Raw genomic sequence first — 22,878 nt, forward strand, 5'->3', positions numbered from 1 at the left:
TTTATTTACTTATATTAATAATAATAATAATAACGCACACACTCAACATAGCCCCGCACTAGGGAAACCCTGTGTCGCGGGTGCTATGGACACACACATAGACAACCACAAATTACACCCAAACTCACGAGAGAAATAAATGTAGGCCATATAAATATTTCTCCCGGTCCGGGAATCGAACCTGGGACCTCTGCGTGGCAGTCATGGTAACCGTTCGGCCACGGAGGCAGTCAAACTTATGAAACTTATGAAATAAAGCTTGAGTTAGAGTTCGAAAAAGACGTCATTCTCAATAATCGATTAATTGGAAACGATTGCACACGATTGATTGGTCTCTTGACAATGGTGTTTAATTTCTCCGATCGGTATAAAAAAGCCCTACAATGACATAAATAAATATCTTTACCATGGATGCCGCAAATGTGGGTTATGACGACATTTGCAGATACGGATTTTTCGTCGTTGAAAGATGCGGATCTGTGAAAAAAAAATTTTGTTTTGTACACCCTTTCAGTAGGACTCCTCATGACGATCTTGTCGTGATCCGCAAAAACTCTGCATCGATTGATTCGAATATCAGATACGGAAGCAATGAGGATGATCCGGGGTTGTGGATGCACATGCCGACATCTGCGGCATCCCTAACCCATTTATGACCATGAAAACAGTCTATTTATAAGAATTCAGTTTCAAACGTTTGAAAAATATAACACGTACGATTTCGAGAGTAAACCTAATAGAAAACCAAATAAAATTGCTCATTTGTTTAACGTACGCCCCTTTGCCCAATGATGATTTCACTCCGCAGTAGGTACCTACATCACACATAGATACAATACCGAATAATCAACGTACGCGAACCAAGAGAAGACGTATCTATTTCCAATTGATTGGAGTCATATGATCAGTGTAATTGTTAACGCCAGGAGCGACACACACCCGTTTACAGACAAACCCCTCTTATAAGTAAACAACTCAGTTTAACAGTGTCATGGTAAATAAATTGCCTTATAGGTTGGAGACATTAGTGTTGAACAGGTAGGTACCGTCGCTTATATAGGTACTATATGTGTGATTTAGAAACACAGCATGATAGCGCGCGGCCCGGTTCGTGTTGTGTGAAGTGGTTTCTTATCACATCTTAATCCGTTGCGAATTGCTGCAATGTATAGCGCATTATGATGTTTGTTTGTTATTTACGTGTCGCCATGGATAACAATACTTCCTGGCGTACCTACCTTAGGAGGCAAGTCACATGTCAGCACCACAATGACAATAACGTCGTAAACATAATAACGTGGCATAACATATATATATACTTCTTGATTTACGTCGTCAAATTATTTTGTTCTCGTAGTTCTAAATAATGTTGTATTCTCAAGCGCTTTGTACTTCTTTGCTGCGTGGGAAACTAACGATTGGGATTGTTCGCAGGATGATCCCGCGGCGCAAACACAACGCCTCGTCTGGGTCGCTGGCGCTGCCCGCCGGCGACGACAAGCACGCCAGCAATGACCATATTTGTAAGCAAAGGGTCCAGTAGCCTCTGTTTCTGTATCATCCGAGCTACGTTCACATCGCGGCTAATTTTCTAACGATTCGCTCGTGTGTTGGTACAGTGGGAGACAGCAGCACGCGAGAAGGATGGTGTGCAGCGCTTCGCCGCCGCTGCAATCGCAAGACACTCCACAAAAGGTTGCCTATCATCGCATGGCTACCACAGTGAGTTTAGCTCGTTAGCTTTTCAATTATGTCGTGCTTTGTCGTCTCTCGCATACGAAAATAACCAGTAATATGTATCCAGGTACAATACGGAAAAAGCGGTAGGTGACCTGATCGCGGGCATAACGGTGGGCTTGACGGTGATCCCGCAATCACTTGCGTACTCCAACATCGCTGGGCTGCCGCCGCAGCACGGCCTGTACGGCGCGTTCCTCGGCTGCTTCATCTATATCGTGCTGGGCGGGTGCCGCTGCGTGCCCGCGGGTCCTACAGCTATCGCATCGCTGCTCACGTGGCAGGTGGCGGGCGGCGTCATCGAAAAGGCCGTACTGGCGACATTCCTCACTGGATTAGTCCTGTTACTAATGGGCGTGCTGGGACTCGGATTCCTCATCAACTTCGTATCAGGCCCTGTGTCATCTGGATTCACATCTGCCGTCGCGCTTATGATCGCCACCTCACAGGTGAAGGACCTGTTCGCCATCACCGTAAACGGCACCACTTTTCTGCAGCAGTGGATCTCCATTTTTAGCAACTTGAAAATGGCTTCTCTTTGGGATCCTGTGCTAGGCTTCATTTGCATCGCGCTGCTGCTAATACTACGGGTGAGTTTTCGCCTCGGCATTAGAAATTATATTTCTATGACATCCGCTACTATGTTTACTTTCGTAAGGTACTAACGACTGTATTGTTTGTTGTAGCGTGTGGGCATGGTGCGTGTAGGCGGTGAAGGTGCGAGCGCACGGCAGAGATTCGTCACCAAAAGCATGTGGCTCCTGGGCACGTGCCGTAACGCCATTGTGGTCATTGCAACCGGCGCGCTTGGCTTCTGGTTCGCTGCACATCATGAGACGCCGCCTTTCCGGCTCATGGGTACGCTAAATCCCAAATCCGGGCTGCCTTTACTACGGTGTTACTGTGATCTCCAACTTACATATGTTTTTCTGTTCACGCTGTCTTCAGCGGAGAACATTCGAAGCGGTTAGTAACCCCGCACACCCGCACGCGCACGTGTCGTGCTCTCATTAGCTTCGACTCCTCTGCAATCCATCTACATACAATCAATTCACTACCGTTTCACTAGTTCGCCAATGACTATGTAGTTTAATGTTTTAATTTCGAGTTTTCTACTTTGCATTTAATAGGTTCGAATTAGGATTATCTCTGCGCGCTTAATAACTAATTCACTTGCAGCCATTTCCAGTTCACATAGTCTATCTATCACCAGAATTGATTGATTCATAATTTTCTTCCATGTTGTACGTAGCGATTTCTATTCCCAAATGTAGGAGTGGTTGTATTTTATCCACTTTCATTCATAGTATATTAAAATGGGTAAAAATAACTACACCAGGATATTTTCCACCTACTGTGGCGGACAGATCACGTGATGGAACCCAATTTCTACGTCATCTAAAATCTAAAACGTTGGTGACGTCGTCTACATCGATCACGTGACCATCTGCCACGAGAAGCGAGCAGGTATTTGAAAAATACCCGATTGTAATACGTCCTCGCTTTCAATTTTGTTTAACCGTTTGCTAACCATTATATTACGTGACAGGTCCAATCCCGTCAGGCGTACCGATGCCAACGCTGCCACTAGTATCATACGTACGCGCCGACAACACAACAGCTGACTTCGTCGACATGATCTCTGAACTTGGCTCAGGCATCCTCGTTATACCACTCATCGTGTTACTTGAGGACATCGCGATTTGCAAAGCCTTTTCCGACGGCCGTACAATCGACGCAACGCAAGAAATGATTGCACTTGGCGTGGCAGGAATTGCCAACTCCTTCGTCCAGGCGTACCCTGGTGGTGGTTCGCTTGCGCGCTCCGTCGTCGCCAACACCTCAGGCGTACGCACTACACTCAACGGCCTTTACACTGGTAAGTATCGCTGTTGCTTTAATACTCTATGCCCCGACCGGGCTCATGCCTGACGTGACCATATGTCGCGCTTTGAGCGGGACAGTCCCGCTTTTAGGCTTAAAACAATATTAAATTTACAGGCGTCCCACTCGGAGGGAAAATAATAATGGTCACGTTACTCATGCCCCGACGACATAAAAATAAAAAAATATTGCAGTAAGAAGTCAATGCTGGCATCCTTATGATTCGAAACGAAATAATCAAGCGGCCATTGCGTCAAAGATATACCGAATGTAATGTAAAAGGTTGCCATCTCTCTTCAGCTGGTGTACGAACTTATAATGAACAACTGTATTAATGCACTTGTAGATTAGAGATCACCTTTTCCAATAACAAATCAACATTAAGTAGTCGTAAATGCACTTGATCTACCGAGGCAAATGTTGAAAAACTTTAATTAAACTTTAAAAAAAAAAAACGATATAAAACAGCGTAGGTTACCAAAACGTCAATAAAGACTCATCGGAACATTTAATAAGCCCAAATATCGTGTAGATATTAAAGTAAGTAGTTGAGAAGTTCGGTATGGGTAGACGGTTCTGAGATCTGATCATCAGATCAACTTCACTATGTATATTACTGTAATGTCATCGATTATATGAGAGATATCCCTACACTAACCAAATAAAAACCTGATAATCCTGATGAGCTAAGAACCATCCCGATTAAATTAGCTTTCAAATAAAAAAACCGTTTGGGAGGTAGGTACGATGCAACAGAAAGACATATAGACAGATAGATATAGTCGTTGGACGACTGTCGCGTCTAGCCTGTTCCCATATCGTGACTATCTGTCATGACTGTATCGTGGACTTTTATTTTATCGTGAACGACTGTCGTGTCTAGTTGTTCCCACTAGATCGTAACGACAATTTATCGGTACGCGACAGCCGCCTTGTCGTTTGCACGACATAATCGTTTGAAGTTGCGATTATCTGTCGCCACATTTTTATCGTGACGTTTTATTTATCGGCAGACGACTGTTGTTCTAGCTCTTCCCGTTGTCACGACAGTCTGTCGTCGTAACGTCAAAAACGTCGTGAAAGACAATTAATAGTGTTATACTATATGTGAACAACTTCATTTCAATATACAAGCCACAACACTTTAAACTACACCACTATCTGTCGTCATAATGGGAACGCGCCCAAGGGCTTCAAACATAGGATTAACTCCTCTCTATTTGCTTCAGGGGTTAACAGAGGAAAATAAATAAATTCTTAACATTGAGTTTCAACGTATGGAGCATTGAGAGTTGGGTATGTAAGCTACATTCGCTCGTTATAGCAATATAATAAAGTGTATTTTTCTGTGTTCAGGCATAATGGTGATTCTGGCGTTGCAATTCTTTACGGCGTACTTCGAATTCATCCCAAAGGCAGCTTTGGCAGCCATCATAATCTCCGCCATCCTCTTTATGGTTGAATACGACGTCGTCAAACCGATGTGGCACGCTAAAAGTAAGTATTATAACTATGCCATCTTCGCATTAAGAATGCAGCAGGAAGTTCAAACTGACCGTGGTTTTAACGTCATTTGAAATTCGGTTGGGAATTGACACTGACCAATTACATGCCTTTAATATCACGTCATTAATCTTGTTCGAAATTTAAACTGATCAATCACATGGTTTTAATGTAGTTCGAAATTGAAACTGATTAATTAATCACTGTGATAAAACCTTTTGCATTCTAAATTCGAATTATCTATAGCCCAAAAATACTATAACCCATTTTTTCGCTTACCAAAATAGGATAAAACGGACTGACGGAATGGACGGAATTAATTCAAGTAACCAAAATGTAATACAAATATTATGAAGTGTAACCTTCTGTAAAATAATCATACTTAGGTATCTGTATTCTCACGGTTTAACGTCATACTTAGTTGAGCTTGAGTAATTAATATTGTTCAAATAATGCAATGGTCTAAGTCTACACTTATTAGAAGCGATGTTTTTTTAGTTTTTCTTCCCTGTTAAATCAGTAGATAATGGCGATAATCACACTTAAATACAAACGATAATTGTGCAAACCAGGTTAATTTCGCACATCATCTTCAGGTTAAGGGACTGCCCTCTAATCACAACTAACGTAATCTACATTTTTAGCGAAATTGAGTTTTTAGAGTCATTAAAGCCACTAGAGAACGGAGGTTGTCAAGTATAAATAGATTATAGGTATACTATGAAAATAACTTCCGGAATTCTAAATAATGGCTATAGTTTAATAATGTAGGTACATAGTTCTAGATATTTCAGTCAATATTTGTAAAGAAACCCGGTGCTGTAAGCAAGTGTAGTATAATTTATAACAGCGATGTAATGTTAATACCAGGAACAAAAACTGGCTGTTCTTGACAGTTGTCAGCACAAAGTCATAACTTAAATAAATGAGTAAACGCCTAACACTTCACACGGGTCGTAGGGTTGTTACATTATTATTTTAGTTGTTAAAAAACAGGTTTCCATTACAACGTTTATTAAATACAGTATACTTACTTATTAATATTTTACACCAGTATTGCGGATTGATGTTTTGATTATGGAGTATGATTATGGCAATTAAATGCTGAACAATTTTGAATTTAAGTCATTCTTGTTCAAACTATCACAAAAACAACAATAGACACGTCTACTATTTAAGGCCATGTTTTAAACACCGACCAACCGCTTTAATTCTATAATTAATGGCGCGTGTGACAACCCATGCCATGCAACGTGAGTGCATTGCGAAATTATGCGAATGTGTGCTGCCGTGCTCGGCGCGCGGCGAGCGTGCACACATATAAACCGCGTTGCTACGTTTGTATATTTATTATATTATACAATGACAAAACCATGATAGGGGTCGTTTTAGTTCTTTAAAGTTGTTTCGACGTCTGTTATTTTAACATATTATTGAAATGATAATTACGACCAATGACTTGTTTACAAAAAACAACCCCTAGAGATTCTTTCTCATTTTTCTCATGGAAATCTGCCTATACGAATGCGTAGTAGACTAGTGACTAAGAAAAAACATCTATGAAAAAGAGATTGATTTTTTTTTTACAAATACGCCTTCGGAAACAATGTTACGCTCATCAGTAGCCGAAATTCGTCGTAAAAGTAAAACGAAACCCCTAAAGTAAGATAGTTTATTGATATTAACAAAGCATAAATTGTGCACAGAATTGGACCTGGTGCCAGGCATCGGCACTTTCGTGCTATGCCTCACGCTGCCGATAGAGCTGGGCATCCTGACTGGCGTCATCGTGAATATCATCTTCATCTTGTACCACGCCGCACGGCCCAAATTCTCCGTCGAAATGCTCAAGGTACGTAACACACGACAGCTCGCTTGGGAAAAAACCTTTTCGTATTTAATTGAATAGGAAATGAAATTATTTTTCCGTATTTAAATCGCGTACATTTGTTTTATCAAACAAACCAACGTTTTAATTAATTTTTTTTATAAAATTTGACCAATTTCTGCTGTTCCGATTCTTTTAGTCCCATACAATAAATGATCCTTTCATGAAACTGAGAAGATCAGCAATAAAAAATTTTTAATCAATATTATCCATTTTATGGATAACCCATCCTTAACCTTGTTTGTTTTAATCTTGTGGATACAGTTGTATTTCTAGGTATAACGTTAGATGCTAAATTGCAATGGGGTCCCCATATAAGTAGGTTATCAAAACGGCTCGGCTCTGCAGTGTACGCGATTAAAAAAATAAGGAAACTTTCAGACGTCGAAACCGCTAGATTGGTTTACTTCAGTTACTTTCACAGTCTAATGACATACGGCATTTTGCTTTGGGGTAATGCCGCCGATATCAATAGAATCTTTGTCCTGCAGAAACGTGCAGTTAGGGCAATTTACAATCTGGGCCCCAAAGTATCTCTGAGAGATAAGTTTAAGGAAATTAACATTCTTACACTAGCCTCACAGTACATTTATGAAAATGTAATTTATGTTAAAAGGAATAGTAATTTCTTTATGAAAAATTCTGCATACTTGGATGACAAAAATCCGTGGTAGTAACCCGTTTAGCTCATGGAGGTAGTCTCGATCTCTGATGTTTCAAATAAAAAAAAATATATTGTAAATGCTATTTACAAAGAGCAACCCCTAGAGTCTCTTGCTCATTCTTCTCAGGGGAATCTGCCTTACGAATGAGCGATAGAGTTTAACCATTGTGACGATTTCAAGTGTAATAATGCTTACCTATGAAATAAAGATTATTTTGAGTTTGAGTTTGAGTTTAACCAAAAAATTGACAACGCCTAAATTTTTTTGATATAATATCAAGTGACGGGACGATCAAGTCGTGCGCCTGTTCATAAGCTACACGCCTGTCCATAACAATTGCAGTGCCACTCAGAGCTTCATATCGCAAAGATCTGAAGGGCACTGGCACTGCGCCGCCGTCACCCTGAGACATAAGTTAATAAGTCCCATGTGCCTGACTTAATGGTTCCTAAGACAGTTTCCTTGTATCTTCTGTTTTCGGATTTGCCCATATTGTCCCATTTAAAAAACACTACAATTGTTACAGACGGAAGCGGGCGTTGAGTATTTGATGATAACGCCAGATCGCTGCCTCATGTTCCCGTCGGTGGACTACGTGCGCCGGCTGGTGACCAAATGCGCGTCCAGCAGCAGCGTGCCCGTCGTGCTCGAGTGCACGCACATCTACAGCGCAGACTACACCGCGGCCAAGAGCATCGAGCAGCTGACCGCCGACTTCCACGAGCGGCGCCAACCCCTCTACTTCTACAACGTGAAGCCCTCCGTATGCTCCATCTTCGAGGCCGTCGCCAAACCCGAGCACTTCGTCGTGTTCTACGAGGACGAGGAGCTAGATCGATTGTTGGCCGCTGACGAGCGAGTGCATCACACCAAAGCCGCGCTCCCCGCGCCTGCCGAAGGCGACCCACCCCCCGGCCACGTCTGAACCTTGTGATGTGATATTTATGAAACCCCGTACCTTACTGCGAGACGATATTTTTTGAGATTACTTTGAGAGTGTGATATATTATACGAAAAAGAGACGATGATATAAATTTATATGTACCTACTAATAATTCTATAAGTAGATTACGTTCTGTAACACGTTCCCTTGAGTGAGCTTCTCGATCGACCCTCGGGAGTCGATGTAAAATTTTCTTCTTAGATAAAGAAGTATAAATAAGATAATAATATATTTTGGAGTGTATTTTAAAGAGAGTGGCTGTCAAAAGCCGAGCAGCTGTGATGGAGCCGCAGGCTGCGGTCGTCCGCCGCGGAGGCCTGTCGGCCTGCGGTCAGAAAGATGATGTGATTCTAGCGATAAATAATATGTCATCATTACCTATTTATTACTCTTGTTTCGCTTCTATTTAGCGATGCGCAAAACGTCGTACTTAGGTAGTCGTGACTTAGAAGCCCACACACCGGGCGCGACGTTCCGCTGTTCCCGTACAAATTGAGCAAACGCGTACTTGCTGTGTTTATGTTTATATTATGGCAACCTCGCGGCGTCGCACTCAGTGCGTAGCCCATTAATGTTTGTGACGACAGTGATAGATTTAGATTTAAGGGAGAAAATTATTTATTTTAGGTGAAAAAGTACAAGTTAGGTTAGGACGTAAAACGTTGAGAGTCGAAGCTTTATGCGGCCTAAAGAGCGAGCCGTACATATCTACGTACTTGATAAGCGGATGCGACCACGCGGACAATCACGGAGACAAATATTAATGTGTATTGGTGTGTGTTCGAAGAACATAACGAAGATACGTTAAATAAACTCTTTGAGAGTTCATCATGTTGTTTTATTTTAAATTATAATACTTTATTTCAGACCATATCGTATGTTGGTAATGAAAATTATTATAACATTGATTCAAATCCACAATACAACGCACATGAAACTATAAATTAAATTCAATTGTACTAATTACTACGTACTTATGTATTTCGAGTATGTCCTACCGCCTAGCCAAATAGCAAGTCTGAACTTAGGCTCAATTTATATTGTGGCGGAACGGAACGAAAGTCAATTTATGTAACGATGTTGTATATAGTGTAATGAACTTTATGGTCAATTGTGCAACGTACAAACTAGATAAATTCTCGCGCATTCGCGAGAATTCCGCAGCTGCCGTCGGCGACGCCTGGCGAGTTCGCGGGAAGTGGCGCGAAGGCAGGCGCAGTGTGACGTCAAACGCTGACGAAATACTACAGCATTCCAGCGAAAATCCGTTTAATTCCGCTCCGCCGCAATGTAAACTGAGCCTTAAGTGTTAAATTGAACAGAGACAAGATCTGTAAATGGGGTTTCAGGAATGCTAGTATTTTTTTGTTAATTTTTTTATTATTTTATAACATCAAGTGAGAGGACGAACAAGTCGTGTGCGCTGATGGTAAACTACACGCCTGTCCAAAACAATTGCAGTGCCACTCAGAGCTTTCAATTGCAAATATTTGAGGGGCACTACCACTGCGCCCGTCACCCTGAGACATAAGTTGATAAGTCCCGTGTGCAAATCCCGAAATTACAGATTTCATCAGCACCCTTACTCTTCCAAACCGGAACGCAGTAATTCTGACATTACTGCTTGGCGGCAGAAATAGGTAAGGTGGCAGTAATTCCCTGGACGAAGACGAACTCTCTCACAAGGAGCTCTACTGCTACTTAAAATAGTCGAATCAAATTCTAAGATTAGACTAATCCAATATGACTGCGGTGCCCCAATACAGTCCATGCAGTACTTACTGTAGCGCCCCATGTGCCCTACTATCTGTACGAGGTAAGAGCTCCACGCGGCCACAGATAACGCAGTCCAGGTGGAAACATTACTATTCAAAGTCAATATAGTTCTAAAACAAGTAACATGAAATGCATTAAATGTAATAAAAAAATAACAAACCACTGTCAGTTTATTATCTTCGATTAAAAATATACGCGTGTATATGTATACATACGCGTTACACGCGACGTTTACCATCGAGGTAGGAAGATATTACTACTTATTAAACTAAAAGAGTATCAGAGTGACGGAAGCTCCAGGGCTAGTCCTCGTAATGTAACACACAAGCACAGGGGAACTTGTCAACTTGTCTCAAGGTGGCAGGTGCAGTGGCAGTGCTTCTCAGATCTTTGCAATTTAAAGCTCTAGCGGCACATACGTGTTATGTGTACATATTATGGACATACGTGTTGTTTACCGTCAGGCGCATTTCTTGTTCGTCCCGTCAATTGATATAATAAAAAAGAAAATTAAGGTCCGAACCAAGTTCATTTCACAAATTGCTCCTAGCCGAAATCGAACGCGTAGGACGCATCACTGTTTTAACGGCTAGGCCACCGATATCATAGACATTAAGTTAATTACACTAAACAAGAATTATAGGTTCTAGCAAACATGTTAGGTAGAAACGATTGTCAAATGGAAAGTTACTTTCCAATATTAATCCTACAAGGATCCTTACGATCGATATGGGGTCCTTCAAACGAGGCGTGAAGAGGTATCTTGTAGGCATACAGGATGGAGGTATCTAAGGCAGTGATTGTATCAACACTGCATTAAGTTCCTTCACGTTTGAATTCCATTTACCATTTAACATCAGGTAGAGTGGAGTCATCTGCCTGTCATGTATAAAAAAAAGAAAAACAAGAATCGAATCGAGGTCGTCTTTTTCTAGCACTCAGAGTGCTAACCGCTACGCCACCAATGGCGACAATCAATTTGAGTACTAGAATTTTCCGACTACATCAGATCTGTTGGTTGTTATGGTTCTAGAATTTCAAAATTTTTGCCGCCGGAAGAAGGTTTTCCTGAAGAAATTGTAACTTTCAATCGGTTTCCTCGACATCGAAATATGAATAAAAGACATATTATTTACTATTTACATTTATCATTTATTCACGTGTTCAGTATTGACACTAAATCGAAAGTTCACAGCACGTATTACATCACAGCACTTGTCATTAGCACCCACCCATTTCCCCTTCATATACGGAAAGTTTGGTTAAAAACGCACGCACGCTGTGTACATCAGACGGGTGTGACACTTGCCCACTTCATTCGTTACTGCGATGTACGATTCTTTTCCTGTGTATGACAAAAATTTTATAATTGAAATGAAAGCAATGTCAGATGGATCAGAACCGCTGGGGCGAATAGAAACTCAGGGGTGAAAAAATCTCGAGTATGAATAAAAGAAATGGGTCAACTAATTCAATACAATTTATTACCGTAGGTCAATTCAGTTTTGTCAATAGCAAACTGTGGTTGCATCGAAGATAATTTCTAGATTCTTTTCATTTATTTTAATTTAAGATAAGCCTACATTCGTAAACCGTCTGGTCTGAAGTGAACATGCGGATTAGGGTGATACACGCTTAGAAGATACCTAGCTCATAAATTCAATAAAATCATTAATCATATCAAGTAGAATCAATACAACCAACAAAATGATAAATCGTTAATGAAAACTTTTAAATCAGTTATTATTTGCTACAAAATTATTTTACTTGTAACCAAAAATGAGACATAATGTAACTGTGAAACGAGGAAATTTGGACTCTAAAAATATGGAGGTAAAAATGGTACCTAACAGTCTGGAGATCAGTCAGGTGCAATGCCGCAGCTGGCGCCGTTATTTTTGGAATTTACTCCGGATTACTAAGTCGTACAGTACTTAAATATGACATAAAGAATATTCTTACAATAATCTTCTTGCTATTTTCGTTAATTATTCCGTAGATATTATATTTATATACATTTTGTATACAGAAGTTTCAGGACGACGTAAACACACTACGGGTGCCATCACTGTTTTTTTTTTGTAGGAAAAGTATATTTGTAATATGTGTATGACGAATCCCCGAGTCCTTGAGTCTTATATTAAATCTTTCAAATAACTACAATAGCTTATTTCGACCACTTAAGCGTAAACATTTGAATCTGACGACTTCTTTAGAGTTTCTATTCATCCACAAGTCCCTATTCACCCGCTGCCGATATTTTCACTCCGTTACACTGTATGTACATTATTACAATAATTGTGCGTACTATTATCACGACGTAGTTTTCGTCTTTCCGCGTCGACTAATTTTGAGAGCGCGATAGGCGGCGACGGCGGCCAGCCGCTGGCGCTCGGCGGCTTCGGCGGCAGCCGGCGCGCGCAGCATCGCACTTAGCAGCAGCCCGCGCTGGCCCGGCTAAAAGTATAAACCGACAGATTTATAAATAGAAAGCATACCAAACATAATTTCAGGCTCACATACACCTATACAATATTAAAGGTACAGTATCCCTTTCCTTCCAAGAACAAAACATATTGTCTAACCGACGCAAACGAAGCTAAATTTAAACATATAGCAGACGCCATGGTTTTAAGCGACCGGTTTGGCCGGCTTATCAGAAAATTCACTAAAACTGGTTGTTTGAAAGCATACAGTTAGGACAATAAATTCTATCATTTATTTATCGTATCTGCTTATATTGTTATTCAAATTCAAAAAAAAAAGGTGTAGAAAAACTTTTCAGCTCAACGAGTGTTTTGAAACCTCTGAACCTCTGAAATGTCACAGGTGTCCGAAGCGACATTTTATCTCTAGGTGCACAAGCGACACATCGGAAGTGGAAGGACGCAAAGCGCAAACGCACTTACCCTCGGCGCCGCGGCGGCGGCTTTGGCGCGGCGCGGCGCGGTCAGCACGGGCGGCGCGTCGGCCACCGCGCCGAACGGCACACGCTCGAACTGCACTTCACGAAGTTCCGCCGTCGACGCAGCCTTTAGACAGAAAACATTTTTACTTCATTTCTTGTACGGCTGAACTACTTCTGCAAATAATTCGAGTAACCCGTGACTCTTAGCTTACAGTTAAAATATTAATAACGTCATCAGATTCGGCGCTTACTCGGACCGGTATAGGACTTCAAGCGAGCAAAGTCGATGCATTACCATGTTAAAAGTTTTTTTGCGTGCAGGCAACTGTGGTAAGGAGCAGCCACCTGCGTCTTGCTTGTTCCAGTCAAGCAATGGCGTTTAACGGCTAAATCAAAATAGCGTATTTTATACGCGCCGTAAACGCGCGTCATCTGCGCGTATACACGCCGCAGACGCACTGTAGCCACGCATATGTATCGCGCATTTTGATAAGAGATAGTTGTAATTTTAGTTTAGTTTGTTAATTTCAGTTAGTTTTTGAAATGAAGCAACTACTTACATGAAATTCTAAGTGTATACTTCAGTGGAGTATATAAGCTTCTTGCTTGCAGCGCGATGTTTGCGCGTTTAAAAACAAAAGAGGTTAACAAGTCCTTAGGTTTTGAAACTGGGACAATTTCAGCTTGGCTGATAGTACCTGTTTCTCCTTCTTCTTTAGCTGCATCTTCTGCCGTCGTCGCTGAGCACGCGTCTGTCGGTCGGCAGGCTGCTCTTCTCCCTTCTGCTGCTGCTGTTTCTGTTTACGCTTGCGCCGTCGTGCGCCTTTGTCCTCCACGCCTTCTTCATCGTCGTCCTCCCCACCCTGTTACACAAATTTTGTTTTTACAGGACAAACAAAACCAAAAGATATTTAATATTAAAACTAGTGATGCAACGGAAGTGAACTGAAACAGATGTCAAAGTTAAATCTTAGCTGAAACGGAAGCGGATGCGGAAGCGGAAGTGTAAATACTACAAAGAACTCAACAAAATAGTTCCCAACAGGGCTTGTTTTGGTTTCACAATTTAAGTGAAATTCAAGCGGTCTCCAAGTAATCGGCACTAGCGCCTGATCTGTCTCAAACGTTGTAAACTTCCGATTAAAGTTCCGTTACAAATGTTGCGGTAGCAGAAACGGAAACAGACGTAAAAAAGTGCGCGGAACATCTGTAATTACGGAACTGCACAATTGCGAAAGCATAAGCAGAGGTCTCTTGCTAAAACGACACAACTTGTTAACGTCTTTCATAAATGTCTTCAGACGCTCTTGATGGCTGGACAAGTTTCCATGAACATCCCATTACACATCCAACTGCACACTCACATACTCTTAAAGGACTTGTGGCACCTCGTTTACTTAAAAACAGAGTATTGGTATGTGGATATAGTATATTATACTTTCATTTGTGAAAATAAACAAATAATTATGAAATAAACAAATAAATTCACGTGAACCATCGTAGGAGATCTGATAACGGACTTAAAATGGAGCTGGGCAGGACATATTCCGGGTTGTGGTGAAGACCGATGGAGTAAAGCGATAACCGAATGGTAGCCAAGAAACGGTTATAGAAACGTGAGACGTGTAGCGAGATGGGTGGACACATCGTCAAAGTTGCGGGCCGTAAATAGGTGAGATTAGCACAGGATCGTGGTAAATGTTACAAACTACGGAAGGCCTATACCCCGCAATGGATGAAACCAAGCTGTGTAAATGATGATATAAATATAGTTCTAATTACGGGGTAGTGTTCTGGCAGCGGGTCGTGCAAAGCGCGTACAGCGCCCGTGATGCGTCGCGAAAAGTCGCGCGCGCTTTCGCCTGGAGCACGCTTAAGTCCGCGAACCCCCCTCGCGGCATCCTTGCCACCTGTGGCGCCTGCCGACCACACTCAGAATCATAGACAGAACAAAACAATACACACATACTAATATAACTTTATTATAAAAAAACCTACCTCAAAAGTTCGTTAATAAATAATTACATATATTTGCCAAGTGTTATTGAAATCGGTAACCGGAAAATGCGCGAAACCGGATTCAGCCCCTAGTTTGCCACCCTTAGAGATGGAATGTTTCTTTTCAAATTGAAATGGGATCAATACTGGGGTACCCTCTTTCCAACAAAAAACGAATCGAAATCGGTTCATATCAACCGCGAGTTAGCACATAACATACATACAAAAAAAATACAGACAAATTGAGAACCTCGTCCTTTTTCAAAACACTCAGTTATCTATTTAAAGCCCGCCAAACAGCACGGCAGTTTGTTGGACGTTATTAGACGTTGCGTAGATTTGTGATAACAATTTTCAATTCGACTGTATTTTTATTGTATGCAATGGGCGATTCATATGGAGGTACTTTTTTCAAAACTAAAAAAATGTAATAAAATCAAATTTATGGGGTTATCTTTATTATCATACAAAGAAAAACCTTACAACATTCTTTATATTTATTTTTTAAAGATTATTTCTTTCAAATATTGGCCGCAACTGCGGTTAACGTGGTCCATTCTGCAGTTCCAATTTTCGATGACGCGTCCGAGCATTTCCATTGGCATTTGGCGAATAACGCGAGTAATGTTGGTTTCCAGTTGCTCAATCGTACCCGGCTTATCCGTATAGATTTTAGACATCACATAGCTCCAAAGGAAAAGTCTAAGGGTGTGATGTCCCAAGATCTAGGCGGCCAACTCACCGGTCCGAAATGTGAAATTAACTGTTGGCAAACTAGGGAATTGATCCGGTTTCGCGCACTTTTTACCATGGGAATAAAACTTGACAAATAGATGTAATTCCCTTTTAAGGTGGTTTTTTTTTATAAAAAACTTATAATTCTTTAGTGTACAAAAACGGCAACATATTATAGTAACACATTTTCAGTTCGCCTTGTCACAGCTTCTGGTGAGATGGGTGGCAGTTACTTCCGTCAAATAATATATAAACTCAGCCATTTAAAGGAGAAAAGATTGCCACCCTCCTAGGCACAATGCCTCAGGGAGAAGACCCTATGAAATGTTCTAAATATCGAGTAAAAGGTAAAAAATGTATGCATTAAAGTATATTTAGTTACAGTATTTCGGTTATTGTTGTAACACAGAAAGACAAAAATGTCTATTTCTAGTCTATTTTTTTCGGGTATAAATCGCGTATAGGCATTTGTTTTTAACCGACTTCAAAAAAAGGTGGAGGTTCTCAATTCGATTGTACGTTTTTTCTTTTGCATGTAGGTACATATGTTACGCGATTTGCGAACCAATTTTGATAATTCTTTTTTTGTTGGAAAGAGGTTACCTCAGTATTGGTCCCATTTAAATTTGAAGAAAATATTCCACCTCTAAGGATGGCAAAGCAAGGGATGAATCCGGTTTCGCGCAAGTTCCGGTAACCGATGTCAATAAAACTTGGCAAATAGATGTAATTTCACGAACTTTTAAGGTCGGTTTTTTTAGTACTCTGCACAGAGATTATTTCCTCTTTTTATTATCAGTCAACCGTAACCATGCGACCTATATTGTACAGAAGCAGTACTGCTCCTTATGAAAAAGTTTGTCCAGGGAAGTACTGCCACCTTACCTATTTCTGCCGCCAAGCAGTAATGTCAGCATTACTTCGTTCCGGTTTTGAAGGGTAAGGGTGCTGGTAAAATTACTGGCAAATGGGACTTGTCTCAGGGTGACGGTGACGGGGAGGGTGACAGATCTTTGCGGTTTAAAGCTCTGAGTGGCACTACAACTGTTATGGACAAAGCGTGTTGCTTACAAAAAAAACCATTTCCAATACATACAAATCGCGGCACCTAGGTATATTCTTTATTATTTACGTAGACTTAATCGCTTGTGTTACAACCAGCATTCAAACAATTACCCTTCTTCTCAATTGGCCGTTGATGTCTGTTTCGAGGAGACTTTGGCTTGCGAGGGTCTGGCAACTGGAAGAGACGCGTGAGCGAACGCGGCACGGGCTGCTCGTCTGGATCGCGCGGCGGCGCGTTGATCTTGCTCTGTATACTGCACAAATCAACACCTTGATGTAGCCAACTGACTGCCTAAAGCCATACAAACACAAGTTTCATAGTCACCACGTTGACTTAATGCAGGTTGGGGAATTTACTGGTCTTGAAAGAGTTTTATGAAACTTCTGCGACATACAGGTTTAAGTCACACCATTTACATATATTCTAACCATCACCATTGTAGTGTAAACAAACCATTGGTTTATCGTCAGTGTAAACCATTGGCCTAAATCAAATGTACGTAGAGGCTCGTTGCGTGCACAGTGCCCATCCGCGCCCGCGTTCGCGGAGCCACAGAGATCTTATTAGTTCACCTGTCTTTTTAGTTCTTTCAGTTCACAGACGCGAGGCGAGATGGAGCGAACGAGAGAATTAATGGACTATCATGGCCTTTAGTACAAGTTCGAATGAGATGCACGATTGAACCTTTGCCAGCTCGTGTCATCAAAATAATAATAAAATAGCAAAGAGCTTCCAAATACCCCCAATGAATTAAGGAACTGAAAGACCGAATTAGTTCATTCATCCGAACGAACTAACTGGGATCGCTCTCTCTCTCTAACGACCGAGCATGCACAAGCAATTTATTGTATGTACGCACTCGTGAATAGATTTATCGAGCGAATGCAAGGTTCCTTGTGAAAGAGTTCCTCATGTATGTAAGACGGTGTATTTAAATAATTGTGTAGTTTTTTAACTCATAAATACAGGCTACTATAGGATTTTTACTGATGGTTTCAAGGAACTTCAATGGTGTTGGCGCGGCCTTTTACGACCAGCAACAAAATGTACCATTCAAACTTAAATTGGGTTATGAAGCATGCATAATAAGAGCGGTGTTATTTGCCGTAGTGGAAGCGTTATCCTTTGTTAGTTTTTTGGATTCAAACAAAATCTTTATTCTCACTGACTCTATAAGTGCACTTCAGCACTTGGTTCGATGTGTCTTTGGAGGTCGAGGCATGCCGATAGCATATGAGGCATTAAAATTAATGACTAACCTATTAATCTAACTTAATTAACCTAACCTAACCTAACCTATTAACCTATTAATTAGTCCAATAATATTAACATAACACTTCAATGGATACCACGACATATCGGACTTCTAGGAAATGAAGTAACAGACAGACTAGCAAGGGAGGCTATTTCCAAGCTGTTAGAACCATCAGGCATGCCCTTTGCCACAGAACTTATCCCATTTGTAAGGGACCTAAATATGGATCAATGGGCTAAGAGCTATGATGAGATATCTGTGACAAGGGGATATAGTACAAAACTATCCAATTGCGTCCTCCAAGAAAGCCCTGGTTCGAGGAGGGTAGACTATCCAAGTCACTGTTAATAATTGCTCTTAGACTGAGTTCTGGTCACATTTCATTAAATAAGTTTTACTATTTCATGAGAAAGGCAGAATCCCCTCAATGCCAATTCTGTAACAAGTTGGAGGACATGCTTCATTTAATGGAATGTGATCGGTATGCGGGCGGTCCATTATCAATTGCAGGACATCGGTCAGGTGGGATAGCTAAATTTAATGCTGAGTGACCCGTTGACGAAGAGTGCTATACCTCACATGGGAGTAGTGTCAGATAAAATAGGAGACTTATTGATATGTATACATACATTACGAGACCGACATAAACGCCCGAACGTTTCAGGCCTCTTAAAACTAGATTAAAAAAAAGAAAAGATTTAATGGTTCCTAAAACTTTCCTTGTATCTTCTATGGTTTCGGATTTTCCGATACTGTCCCATTTTAAAAACACTTTGTATATATCTAGGTTAGATGATATTGAAAAATGACTATTTGTTATAAGTTTACAGGACTATTATTGATATGAGCAGACAGGCCAGAAGTGTGAATGTATGATCATGAACATATTACCACACTTACCTTTGCAGACGTCTAGCCTGTTGCTGCAAGGGATCTTTGACACCACGGTGCTTCTTTGCTGGTATTTTTCGTCCCATCCTTTTACCACTTACTAAAAAAAACAGATAATAATATAAAAAAATTGTCACAAACATTTCAAAGCCATAGAAAAGAGATATCAATTTTCTGTACTGCCTTAGTCACATTATTATTTAGTTAAAGGCTTCTTCATTTTTGTTCTTTGTTATTATCCTTTCATAAGATACACTGAGATAATACCAATGTCATATTACTTTTAGTCTTTTTAATAAACATTTATATACAAAATACTCCTTAATCATGATTTAGGACCACAAAGTGGTTCAAAACATGTCAAGCAAAAATTCGACTTCAATATGTTCTACATAATACGTAATATGTGAGTTATCCATTATTTTAGTTAATTTGCATTACATTATAATACTTATAAGATTATAACTTTAGGTTTGATGTGTGGTAATTTATAAGTAATAGAAAGGTTATTCCGAATTATTTGATGAAATGGGCTGCGACAGGAAGGAACTGTTAAATTTATCTTTTCAATCCCTTCACTTTCACAGAATCGGAATTGAAATTTAAATATAGATTCTGTAAATTACATAGAACTAAAATATTTCAGTTAGGTTAAACTGACATCGTACTACAAGCTCGTAGTGGCGGCTCGACTGTAGAATTTCAAGTTTATACTGCTCTCAGAATGTAGTCTATTACTGAGAAACTACTTATTTACCATAGTGTTATTCAAACAGTTTAACCACAAATTTGTGTTGTTTACTTTCGTTAAAATTCTGAAAAAGAGGTCATAATAGAGTTCCCTGTTTTATTTGGTGGCAGATAGAGCTTTATCACTTAAAATAATAATGTCATGTTTCACCTACTAAAATAAAGAACAGTAATGCCCTTCTTCTTCTTCTCTTTATTTATTGCTTGTTCTGTATCTTTCACAATTCCGTAATGTCACGTAGGTCGCCTCTACACGGGAGGAGTGGATTTATTTCAAATACAATTTTGACCCTTACTGCTGTCTGTGAGACTCGAAGCGGGTTTATCTAAAACAAAGCACACAGTTGCAACATCACAGGACAACACAAAGACAAAGCATAGCCTAATAAAACAGGGTTGTTAGTAAACTTTTTAGGTACATTAATGAATTAATGTAAGCAGTGTAGTTATAAACAGGGGGGGTTATATAAAGAAACTAAAAATTAATAAACAAGTAGATAAAATAATGAAAAGGAAAAAAGGTATACATTTTACAATTTTAATTGGTCTAGTGCCAAAACTTTTTTTAAATGTTAAGAGGAACAGTAATCCAAATAATCAAGAAACTAACAAAACAACAACAGCAGCACGTGTTGTGACTTTGACATTGACAGTTCTGTCGGTCGGATACTTGTTCTACGCGAAAGAGAAATGCATTATGCCAATGCAAAGCGTGCAAAGTAAGGCTAAACTAAACGCACGTTTTCTACTCCTTTCTGAGACAGTTCTGATGACAAATACTTCTCTGAACGCTCACTATTTTTTCTATGATGTATGCAAGCAATATAAGTAAGTATCTTTTATTTAAAAGCACATGATCTTTGCAGGTATTACTTACTTTAAGCCTTACTGCTGTAATATTTTTCCAGGTCCTCCTTGCACAGGATCTAAAGCACGTCCAGTTTTACGCTTAATATTTATACTCTATAGCGACTCTATGTCGCTTTAGATAACAAGTGCCCGAAGTTCCAAATGTCAAGCTTGATATGCTCTAAACTGCACACTGACCTTTTATTGATCTATGGAACGAATACTTGTACATACGTAATACACTTGCTCCTTACCAGGTAAGTGTAAATAAACTGTATAACATATATACATATAATAACTAAAAAATCAATCATTGTAAATATTTTGATTTCACATTTTTAACTACGCCAAAAACCTCAATTCTTATTAAATGATAACTAGTTACTAAATCATAAACTTTTTTTCATAAATAATCATAAATTATCTTTTTTATTACGTAAAACATTTCGACGACAGTTCAGAAGTAAAAAATAATTAGCATTAGCTAAAGCGTAACCATTTCGATAACAGCTCTTTTCATCATAACATAAATATGCGTAGGTGAGTAACTTAGTTTTTTACTTTCTAGAGAAAAGAGGTGCTTTTAGCAGGAAGGGAGATGTGAAATCACTGTTATTGTTGCAGTCTCACTCGGCGCTCGCTTGGTAGTATTCCCATTGCACTCGAAATCAAGCGTAAAGGGAATAGGTTTACTCCTATGTACACTCCGAAACAAATTTGTTGATTTATTTTTTTGTTATATCCCATATCCTAATTTTATTTTAGCCTATATTAAGTTGTAACATGATTTACTGTATAGATATGATATGTATGAATATATCTCACTTTCAAATATACAGCCTGTATAGTGAGAGCGGATAAGCCCGTCTTATAATATGTATTCGAACAAAATTAAGAAAAATAAACTCAGGCTCATCGCACACGGTAGACCTTATATTTCATTGCATTATTAGATTTAAACCTGCACGCAAATGTTACTTATCAGTAGTCCGAAATGACATTTTCCAGAAATAACGTTTTCTCGAATTTTCTTAACCTCGAAAGTAATTACGACAGAAAAATATTTTTTTCTTGTAAACCTAACTTATGTGTTTTTGCGTTATTCCGGAAAAAACTCGAGTTTGTGATAGGTTACCGCATGTAAAATCCCAGGCTCTCAGATAAAGTAGCTCAAACAGTTAAATTACGCGAAATTGGGTTTAACATGATGATTAATAGGCACGCGCTCTCGCTTTTTTAAAATATTTAAAATAAACAAAATTTTAAAATACACTTATTTTAAAAATTTTTAATCATTCTCAAATTTCTTTTTCCTCTACTATAGTCGTCACAAAATAATAGATCATATTTGACACATGTCATCGCAACGTAAATAGTGATGTGAACTGCAATATCGGTAACCAGTTTAAACGATTCTCACGAGAAATCGATTAAAAATTTTAGGAGTTTGTAATCGTTTAGGTTATTTTTCTGTTCATTGCTTTTCAGTTCTAGATATATCAATCAACATTTATTTAAACGTTATACAGTTTAATAGAAATAATAAGTAAGTATTTTAAGTGAGCACAACGGCAACCTGTACTTGTTGTTGTATTGTAGTTATACATTAGCATAGTTCACGAGGATAACCTGTACGTAAATAACAAAATTCTGAAGTAAAACAAAAGACCTCCTTATTGGAATTTTTTATTTATCAACGTCATCGGAAGATGAACCAAAACCATCTGTTGAGCTAGTTTCACCAGTCCATATAATTAACTCGTTTTCAATTAAATTATCAATATTAACATCTCTGTCAAAATCTTCTTTTATTAGTTTTCTAGTTTTTTCCACCACCTTTCTCCAGTCTTCCTTTGTTACTTTAGTACATGCTTCCTTTAATAAAGTCATCATTTTTTTTGTGGAGAACGGTGGCTTAGTATTATTACGTCCTGCGTAGCCTGTAAAAAAAAAACACTGTTGTAAAATAGTAATGTTCCTTCACAGTGATATTACAAATTCGAAAGTTTATATGTTACCTCTTTACATTT

The 22,878-nt window shown here is 39.5% G+C and overlaps 2 protein-coding genes across 7 annotated transcripts in view; one reads left to right on the top strand and one right to left on the bottom strand.

Moving 5' to 3' along the window:
* The window catches only part of LOC113233739 (sodium-independent sulfate anion transporter-like), a 42,118-nt gene extending 32,728 nt beyond the window's left edge, over positions 1-9,390 (top strand). For all 3 annotated transcript variants that reach the window (XM_026468926.1, XM_026468928.1, XM_026468927.1), the window contains exons 2-9: positions 1,435-1,523; positions 1,620-1,722; positions 1,805-2,327; positions 2,424-2,595; positions 3,287-3,616; positions 4,978-5,118; positions 6,831-6,976; positions 8,204-9,390. In XM_026468926.1, coding sequence (XP_026324711.1) covers positions 1,436-1,523; positions 1,620-1,722; positions 1,805-2,327; positions 2,424-2,595; positions 3,287-3,616; positions 4,978-5,118; positions 6,831-6,976; positions 8,204-8,602 — 1,902 coding nt within the window. In that variant the 5' untranslated portion in view covers position 1,435 and the 3' untranslated portion in view covers positions 8,603-9,390. The remainder of the gene's footprint in view (positions 1-1,434; positions 1,524-1,619; positions 1,723-1,804; positions 2,328-2,423; positions 2,596-3,286; positions 3,617-4,977; positions 5,119-6,830; positions 6,977-8,203) is intronic.
* A 2,166-nt stretch (positions 9,391-11,556) lies between these two features.
* On the bottom strand, positions 11,557-20,458 carry LOC113233847. 4 transcript variants are annotated; one of them, XM_026469068.1, is made up of 9 exons: positions 20,296-20,458; positions 20,007-20,064; positions 19,259-19,349; positions 17,214-17,356; positions 15,087-15,223; positions 14,003-14,167; positions 13,306-13,428; positions 12,705-12,853; positions 11,557-11,741 (listed from the first exon to the last, which is right to left on the bottom strand). In XM_026469068.1, the coding sequence occupies exons 3-8, from the start codon at positions 19,333-19,335 to the stop codon at positions 12,710-12,712; spliced, it is 789 nt and encodes a 262-aa protein (XP_026324853.1). In that variant the 5' UTR covers positions 19,336-19,349; positions 20,007-20,064; positions 20,296-20,458; the 3' UTR covers positions 11,557-11,741; positions 12,705-12,709. The 4 variants fall into 4 exon arrangements, with proteins under 4 accessions (XP_026324853.1, XP_026324854.1, XP_026324851.1 ...); XM_026469069.1 differs by lacking the exon at positions 20,007-20,064; XM_026469066.1 differs by lacking the exon at positions 20,007-20,064 and having other exon boundaries at positions 20,155-20,458.
* Between the last annotated feature and the right edge of the window lie 2,420 nt (positions 20,459-22,878).

Source organism: Hyposmocoma kahamanoa, unplaced genomic scaffold (assembly GCF_003589595.1).
Source record: "Hyposmocoma kahamanoa isolate Upper Pololo Valley unplaced genomic scaffold, ASM358959v1 80, whole genome shotgun sequence".
Taxonomy (NCBI): Eukaryota; Metazoa; Arthropoda; class Insecta; order Lepidoptera; family Cosmopterigidae; genus Hyposmocoma; species Hyposmocoma kahamanoa.